The sequence below is a fragment of the Pezoporus wallicus genome, unplaced genomic scaffold, assembly GCF_028554395.1.
Source record: "Pezoporus wallicus isolate ANWC-B61680 ecotype Strahan unplaced genomic scaffold, APGP_CSIRO_Pwel_v1 contig_1181, whole genome shotgun sequence".
NCBI lineage: Eukaryota > Metazoa > Chordata > Aves > Psittaciformes > Psittacidae > Pezoporus > Pezoporus wallicus.
This window is the reverse complement of record NW_026641428.1, coordinates 4839340-4848039: the sequence shown is the minus strand read 5'-3', so window position 1 is coordinate 4848039 and position 8700 is coordinate 4839340. Positions and strand designations below refer to the sequence as shown.

Below are 8700 nucleotides of genomic sequence, written 5' to 3'. Positions count from 1 at the left end.
AACGATGTCCCAAAAGTTGTCACAATCATCAACAGCTGCTGGCCAGTGGAGCAACTGAAGTCTGTGGAAAAACTAGTTTCTCTTGCTTCCCAGAGGCCAGGCACCCAAATGGGGTAATGTGAAAGTTGCTGATCTTTTATATTTCCATGTCTGTCCTTCAGGATTTCTGAGCGAAACTTTTAATCTTTGCTGATACTGTGACAAAAGACATATTCCTGTCATTTCCTGGTGCTTTGCAGATAATTGGATGAAACGAACTAAACATATAAAACAGTGACTGCAGTCACACCTCCACAGAGGAGGATCAACAACATTGCCAGTGACATCAGAGCTGACAGGGCAAGTTGCCTCTAAGCAAAGCCCATGTGGACATCTAGAGCCCGGCAGGGGTGTAAATGAAGCAGGTTCTTCTATGCAAATCATAGATAGCAGTAAAAATCATGTTGCTCTGTCTCTGTACTCAGCATCTTTAATAACAGAAAAACATGTTTTGTGTTGAGACAAATCATCTTTTGTTAGGCGATACAGTTACATATTCAGTGTTTTGTAGAAATTAAGGTTGAAAAACAGTTTAAGTAATTGAAAGATCTAATTGGAGACCTAGATGTATGTTCACTGTGCATATGTATGTACGTGTATACATAAAGTCACCGCAGCTTTTTTTCATGTGCTTTTTTTTTTTGTTCTTCCCATGTAAGCACGCGCCAGCAGAGGGTGCACAGGTTAACTGGGAAGCCTTATTTCTGAGCTGTGGTTGTCACTGAATGGCTTCCTCCTGGTGTTAAACTTGAGTAGATTGATTTAATAAATCAGTTTCTTGTTGTATCGTGCTGTATACAACACCATGGGAAATATGGGTATTACCTCATGGAAAAGGGGGAAAATGAAGGGAAAAGGTAAAGGATTGCACAGAGTACTTACGTATTTAAATTCCGTTACATACAAACATTCATTGATATGTGGGAATACAACTTGTCTGTAAAATTAAACAAGTGTACAGGTATTTACAGGATTGTAGCCTGAAGAATTATTAGTGAATTTGTCTCTTTATGTTGTGCAGTATTTAAGAAAGTTCACAGAGTGACTGGTATGTTCTTAATTTCTATTATTCCAATTATTTTAGTCAATAATATTTATAATTACACTGTTTCAGAGTGTGCCTTTAATAGGTGTTAGGAAATAGGGAGCAGTAGAACAATTAACACTGAAACTATTATTATAAGTAGATTAATTAGAAAAGTAGAAGTTCCATTCCAAGAATGATTCTGGGATATAAAAATATAGTTTTACCTTCAGTTGGAATAAAAGTGTTCTTCACAAATTGAAGTGGTTTTAATTATGTTAAAACACTTCCTTGAAAAGGCAAAAATAGTCTTTGATAGCAGTCAGAACATTTCTTATAAATTGGAATGATGCAGTTTCAACAAAACACCTGTCCAACAGGAGTATCACGATGGAGAGTAGTGGCCAAGAAGCAATTCTCAATGAATGCAAAATTAGGAAATTACATAATATTTTTTTTAAGCTCTCAAGGACTTTTAAGTCTCTGCTTGTCCCTGACAGCTCTTTGTCTGCTTTCTTACCTTCAGAATGATTATGTAGTACCTGCATACATTATTTTTGCCCAAATAATGTACCTTCAAGTTCTGTTGTTGATCTTCTGCATATATGGTGATTCAAGTAAATGTTTTCAATATATGAGCAGTTCTATGTCTTTCTCTCCCTCCCTCTAATATTGTATGAACTATTTTCTCTTTGTTGTGCCCTTTTTTAACAGGCTGCCTGGCAGGTAGTGTAAGAACAGGCTCCTCTTGCTCAACGTTTGTGTAGGTGTGGTTAAAATCATATCTGGTGGGGTTGGTTGGTTTTTATCTGCTGTTGCCTTTTAACCAGTGTTACCTGTGTTGTGTCTACAGGAGTCAGAATAAATCAAAATAATTTTGTTTTTCTTTTCATCTCATAGTCGGTGCTCTTGAGTAGCTTTACTGAAGTTGCTGTGTGCCCACAGGGAGGTCTGCATCATTCCTGGTAATGAGGAAGGAAAAACAATTGAGAGTTTAGATCTGCTGAGTTTGGAAAGTTGTGAAATATACTTAAAAATACATTTGAAACAACATGATACCTTTGAAAGAGGAGTCATGAAGCCCCAAGAGGGCATGTTTAGTCATTTGGCAGAACAGAATAGCATTAAGCATTCACTTAATGAATGAGTCTCCTTGACAGTAAAGTGTGTTTCCTTCCCCTCCTCGATTTGAACTATTACGAAATATTAATATGTATGTATTTCAAAAACAATCACTGGCTATTCATAATTACACCTTCTGTGTTACCATTATCTTTGAAGAATTTTTTACTTCATGAAATCATTTGCCTATGATTGCCTCTTGCATCTGTTTACTGTAAGGTGTTTTGAGGTTTTGTAGTGTTTGGTGATAAAACAGATGAGCTGTGCTTTACAGGAGAGTGTTGGGGATTAATTGTCAAATGCTGTGTAGATAAGCTTCCAAGTGCTAAGCAGAAGTAATTGTATTGAAGTTCATTGTTTCCAGAATACTTTTCTGACTAGAAATGTAACATAAGCTGTCCATACTCTTTCTAATATAGGCTTTTTTTTTTTTTTTTCTTTTTTTTTTTCCTTTTTAACAGAAACCCTACAAGTAGGCTTAGTGACTGGGGTGGAAGAAGTTGTTAGCTTTGTAGTTGGGTGTCAGTCAAATGTCAGACTGTTTTTGTCCAGTAAGTTCATTCAGTTGGGTTCTTGGTAAAAAATGTATATACCTCCTTCTGCAGGTCCACCTTTAAAAAAAGCTGTGCTAAGGGTGGGTGTTGTATTAGATTATTTGGGGATAGGAGGAGTTTTAAGGCTCTTCTCTTAAAGCTGCTCAACTCAGCCAAAGGCCCTTATCAATGTTTGTAACCATGACAAAACTTGAATGACTGAAAGGTAGTACTCCATGGGGAAAAAAAGTTTACTATATTGCTTCCATGTTACCAAGTGAGTTGTTTCTTTAAAGGTTTGTTGTTTTTTTTTTTCTGAAGATAGTTATGCTGCCACAAAATACAAGCATTTTTAATATAATGTAGTTTCATTATCTGTAAAGACTAAGGCTGAATTGCTTTGATTAACAAACTTAGAGCCTTTCTGACTTGTGGCTCTGAACAAAGAGATAACCCCTAATTCTTTCAGATAACACTTCTTGCTGTCATGGCTCCAGGGTGTGATCATCATATGTGACAAAGAGTGTTTGGCGTTTCATTAACCAAGTAATTTAGAGAAACAATCAAACACAGACTGGCTTCTGAAAGTTTGGTTTCTGAGATTTAGGTATCCAAGTCATTTAGATATTTTTTGAACTTTTAGTAGCTAGATTAGGCTGATGATCTGTGTGTCACACTTTCAGGGATATACAGCATGTCTCCAAAGGGTTCCTTCACATTTAACACTGGAAGCAACAGTAAACTTAACTCCCCCACCTACCCTTTGCATTTTCTTGATGTTTCAGAATTTATCAGCTAAAATTGTGCAATTATCACTCAAAGGATCACATTCTCATAAAAAGAGTTGCATCTCTGGATTTTACTGATGCAAGATCATCTTAGTCATCTGACTATAGTTCCCATCTGTGCATCTTTTCATGTTCTTACTGAGATATTTAGAAAGCCAAGAAAAATTATGTGACTAGCCTAGCAGCTGAATCATTGTGTTTAATGTTGAATATCAATGCTGGCACAGGAAATGCAAGATACTAACTCAGATCTTTTTGAATGATTGAAGGAGGAAGAGGATTTGTAAACAGTTTGCAATGCAATCATGGAATCTTTATCCAGACGCTTCTATAATTTAATAATAATAATTTTAGATCAGATTGTGGCTTGGGGTTTGGGGGGATTTTCTATTTGTTTTTGTTTTCAAGAACATTGCCTTTATGTAAATAACACATTTTGCAGAAATTGTCATGATGTCTTAATTTTTGTGTCTTATTATTTCATAATACCCCATGTATGTTAATAATTATGCATTATGTTATGAAAAATGCATACATATTTTCAAAGACAAAGCACAAACAGTTTGTAGTAATTAAACTGTTGCTGAGCCACATTTAAAAAAAAAAGCCATAATGAACTCGTTAACATTAGAAGAGGTTTTAATGTTTTAATAGGACTGAATGTTACATTTTCACTGTATGCTGATGCTCCATATCCGGTTAATATTACAGCCGCAGCAGCCCAAATTTATCAGTGTTTTTATTTGGCTGTGACAGCCAAAAGCAAACCCCACTTTGTTTAAACTTTGACAAATAAAAATAAATTTTAATCTTTTTCCTGCCCCCCCTTTTTTTTTTCTGTAGGCTTAAACTGAACAAACAATGCCATTTTTAAAGCATGACTCATTCAAAACTACACCTTAAATGAGCAATTGTTCATTTCATCGAAGTGGTTCCTTTGCCAGGCTTTGTATTGATGTGTACAAATTAATCTTTTTTTATTCACAGTACAAGACTTGTGATCAAGTAGTACTGTTTTCCTCAAGATAAAAATCTTCATTTTGTATCCAGTTTGCACAGAATGTTTTCTAATAATGTCTTGTGCCTGTTCTTTTGTAACAACATTTTGTATTTCCAATTTGTATGTGTGGTTTATATAGAAGTGGCACTCGAAAAAAATGGAATGGAAAAAAGAACAAAGGAACATCAGGGTAAAAGTCATAGGAGGGGTATTTCATTTTACCCATCTCCTAGAAAGCCAACATTAATGAGAATATGCAAAAACTACCTCCAAAAAAGCCTAACAAGACAAAATGCTAGTAGTAGCTACACACACATTTTATCTTTCATTCTTAATACTGTATGAAAAGATTCCCAGTAAAATAAAGTAATATAGGACAGAATTATACATGTAGTAGAAAAATCTCAAGCACGTTATAATTTGCATGAATAGAAGCTTAACATTTAAAGCCATTCATTTCAAAGGGCACTTTAAGCAGGGATCAGGAGAACTCATCACAGAAATTTTGGAAGCCTTCCTGGGGCATAATGTTTACACTTAAAAAACATAATCCTTTTTTACCTATAAGTGTAAAGCCACAGTCACAATTCTGGAATGAAATCTTCTGAAGACTGTTATCTGGTGAGTGGGATGAAAAATGTTAATTTGAATAACAGTATGTACCCACTAGAACTTTACTGATCTCTTCTTCCTTGTTGTAAATGTACAGTGTCAGACTTGGTTTGTTGCTTTACTGTGTATTTCTTGGTTTTTCTCCTTGCCCTGCCTGACAGGTCTTTGAAATGATACCAAGTCAGTTATACTTCAACTGGTTTCATTCCAGTAGCCTGTTTTGGGATTATTTGGGCTTTCAGCACGCTGAAGGGATATTGCTATTTTCTAAAAAGCTTTTAAATTGATATTATAGTAAAAGATTATTGCTAAAGCTGATATTGGTGCTTGATTATTTGACCAGTTTCTCATGTAAGTGACATAAACAATTAAGTTACAGCAAAACTGTAATTTGAGTTAATTGTATTTTCAGGTCTCTGAACAAAATGGATTTCATTACAAGGCTTTCTGCTTTTTGTCTGAAGAAAAGCAAGATGCAACAGAGGCACCAAAGTAGTAGACGACCAACTGCTCCACTTGGATCACGGATTTTAACTGATCCTTCTAAGGTTTTTGAGCATAACATGTGGTGAGATGTTTTTCCAATGCTGATTTTCATATATTTTTTTGTATATTATTTACCATGATGAATAATGGTGTGTGGGTGTGCGTATTACAATGGATGGCCAGAATACATGTGTAAATGAGAGAATTTGAGATTGTCACAAGTAACCTCGCAGTTACAAGTGCTTGGTGACTTGTCTAAAAAGCTGCTGAACAAAATACTGTTACAGATCAGTAATGTATTAGAAGACAGATAGCGTAGAGGTAAGATAGTCCATGTTATTTATAATGGCAGAAATTTACTAGTTAGATACAATAACGTTGCATACTGGGTTAGTCCTGTATTCTAAAATGGACACATTTTGAAAGGAACGCGTAAATTACTTGTGTCCTTCTGAAGGTGTACTGAAGGTGTTACAGAAAGTTCAGCAGAGATTTCCATACAGTGCACAAGTGTCAAAAGAAGTTGTGTCTTAACATAAATAAGGGATGTAATTGCAGAGAAAACATTAACATGTAAATGTTAACAAGAATAAGAATTGCCCTGATTCACAACAATACAGCTCCCTCACTAAAAGGTATTCTTGTGATTAACATGGGCTCAGAAAAGAGCGGGAATGCTAGTCAACACAGCAGGAAAACGGACACTGAAAAGGCTAGGATTTTTGACTGTGGAATGGAGATGAATACCAAACAGTAAGTCATACAGGAAGTGTTAGAAGGATGGAAGAATATCTAAATCTATGTAGAAAGTGGAAGAATATCTACCAAAGATATTTGGAAGACCAGGATTTTTTATTCCTATAGTTCATAACTTAAGAACAAGGAATATTTGATGAAAAGAGAAGTGGAGATTTTAGAAGCTATACAAGAAATTATTTTCTACAGAATTTTAAAATGTTTTTGAATTATGCCACACACCATTTTGAGAACAAGGATTTAATTTAGCAAAACTTAGAAAAGACACTGGATATGGCTAATGATAACCAGTCATGGTCTGGTGGAAGGTGTTCCTGCTTGTGGCGGGGGGGTTTGGAAGTAGATGATCTTTAAGGTCCCTTGCAACCCAAACCATGCCATGATTTTGTAGGTTCCTTGGGCAAGGAAGCTGACTGGTTATTGCGTTAAAAGAGAGTATCTTGGTGTCATAAATCTATATGCAGTGTAGTTCTTGAGCATCTTTTGGACTTGGTACCTCCTGGTAGGTGGAAAAATCCCTTACTTGTCTGAATGCTGATTCGAATGTGGGCTATACAGGTAGAAAAAGATTTTAAGAATAAGGCCACCCTTTTCCTGTAACATTGTACCTCGATGAAACTCAGTTTTAATTTTTTAATTTCCTTCCAAATAACTGATCATTGTAGCTTCAGTTTTTATTTCTAGCATTTAGTAACAATCTAACACAAAGTTGTCAGGCTCTGATGCAGGTGGTTGGGATGAAATGTGAAGGTGGGATTTAAAGGAACAGTGTTGCTCAGAAAGTGGATCTGCAGATGAATCCATGCAGCTCAGAAGGGAAAATGAGTAAAACCGAGTTGGAGTGGAGGTTGCATGGAAGTTGTGAAGGTCTTGATAAATCAAGAACCTAGTTGTGAAGTGGGAGGAGGTCCTTGGATCTGAAACTTGCAGAATTGGCATGGTTCTCACTAGGGAGATAAGGGGGATCAGGATGCATGATGGTTGAGCTAAGTAGATTGTGCAGGGTGAGCATAACATATTCATCTTCCCTAGTATTGATGTATAAGGATTTATTTCTTTTTGTTTTCCACTCTTTCGTACTTCATAAAGTGGCATCCTTCTTTTTGCCTGTGGTGGATTGGAAGGGAGCCAAGAGCTGCTACCATTGCTGCTAGGAATACTAAGCAAATTAAATTTGGGAACTAATGCTTTAGATACTTGCTGTGGTGCTTTTCTGTCATTTTGAGAGAGAAATAATGAATGATGATAAACACTGGAGCAAGAAATGTCTGCTTCTATTCAGGTTAGTAATTGACATAGTTTTCATGTATTAGTTTTCAGAGATAATTAAACCCTATGTTAGCAAACAAGTTAATGGAAAAGGGCTAAGTTGAATAAGCTGAACTGAAAGTAGCATTGCTTGATCTCATGTCAGGCCTACTCATGTTAACAGTTTCTGGTGTGGTTAAAATGGATAGCTTGCTTTACTGCTAGCAGTGTTCATCTTAAAAAACACTTCCATATTTAAACACTTATGTAGTTAGAATTCTTCTGCGTTCCTGCCAACTTGTGTTGCTGAAGGAGCTGCCTCATTAGAAGCATCCAAACTATGTAAATAGTTTGCATAAGAACTATGCTATGTCCACTCTTTTGCAGATTTTGATCAAGAAGTGTTGCTGCAGTCCTGTTGTTTGGGGTCTTCTATACAGCAATTTCTAGGAAAGAGCCAAAGGTCTTTTTTCAGCATTATGAATTTCCAAGGGGGACAAAAAGGAAAAAAACGTTATTGATGAAGATGGAGGACTTCAGGCACCTACAGAGACAAACACACAGTAATGGATTAAAACTTATCAGCTAAAGTTTATACCACAGCAAGTCATCTGTCAGAAGGGCTGACTTTATATTATTGTAATCCAAATAGTGCTTGGTTTTAGCTTGCTGGAATAGGCAAGGTCAAAAACAGTGATAGCACTGAGAGTAGCAAGTCTTTCCAAGGGAATAGCTGCCTGGTAATGCTTGGGTCATTCAGTTTTATTCTACTACAGCACGTCTGTCAGAGCCTTGACACTGCACAGGAACATTTGCTATATGAACAAATACAGGAAGGGGAGAGGCAACCTGCTGGAGACAATAATGAGAAATATTTCAGTAGAAATGCGGAAATCAAGTCTGAGGCAAGCAGACAAATACATACCAATTAGTCTCCCACAATTAACAAAAGAGGAACAGTGAGGGTCTAAGAATTAAGTTATCTGCATGTCACCAAGCATGGAACAGGAAGATGCTTGTTAACTTTTAGAGACAATCGACTCTTTTCAAGTTGGCACCTTGTTCCTTTTCCCATAGTAACCAAAGGAATTT

General features: G+C 36.2%; 1 protein-coding gene across 5 annotated transcripts in view; it reads left to right on the top strand.

Moving 5' to 3' along the window:
* METTL8 (methyltransferase 8, tRNA N3-cytidine) overlaps positions 1-8700 on the top strand; it is a 43303-nt gene that overhangs the window by 1276 nt on the left and 33327 nt on the right. For 4 of the 5 annotated variants that reach the window (XR_008974126.1, XM_057423710.1, XM_057423711.1 and 1 more), the window contains exons 2-3: positions 1-113; positions 5531-5686. Coding sequence is in view for 4 of the 5 variants with exons in the window: in XM_057423710.1 (XP_057279693.1) it covers positions 109-113; positions 5531-5686 (161 nt within the window). In the remaining variant the exon portion in view is untranslated. Of the gene's footprint in view, positions 114-5530; positions 5687-7449; positions 7643-8700 lie in introns of those variants that run through there. The other variant, XM_057423709.1, reaches the window with a different exon arrangement.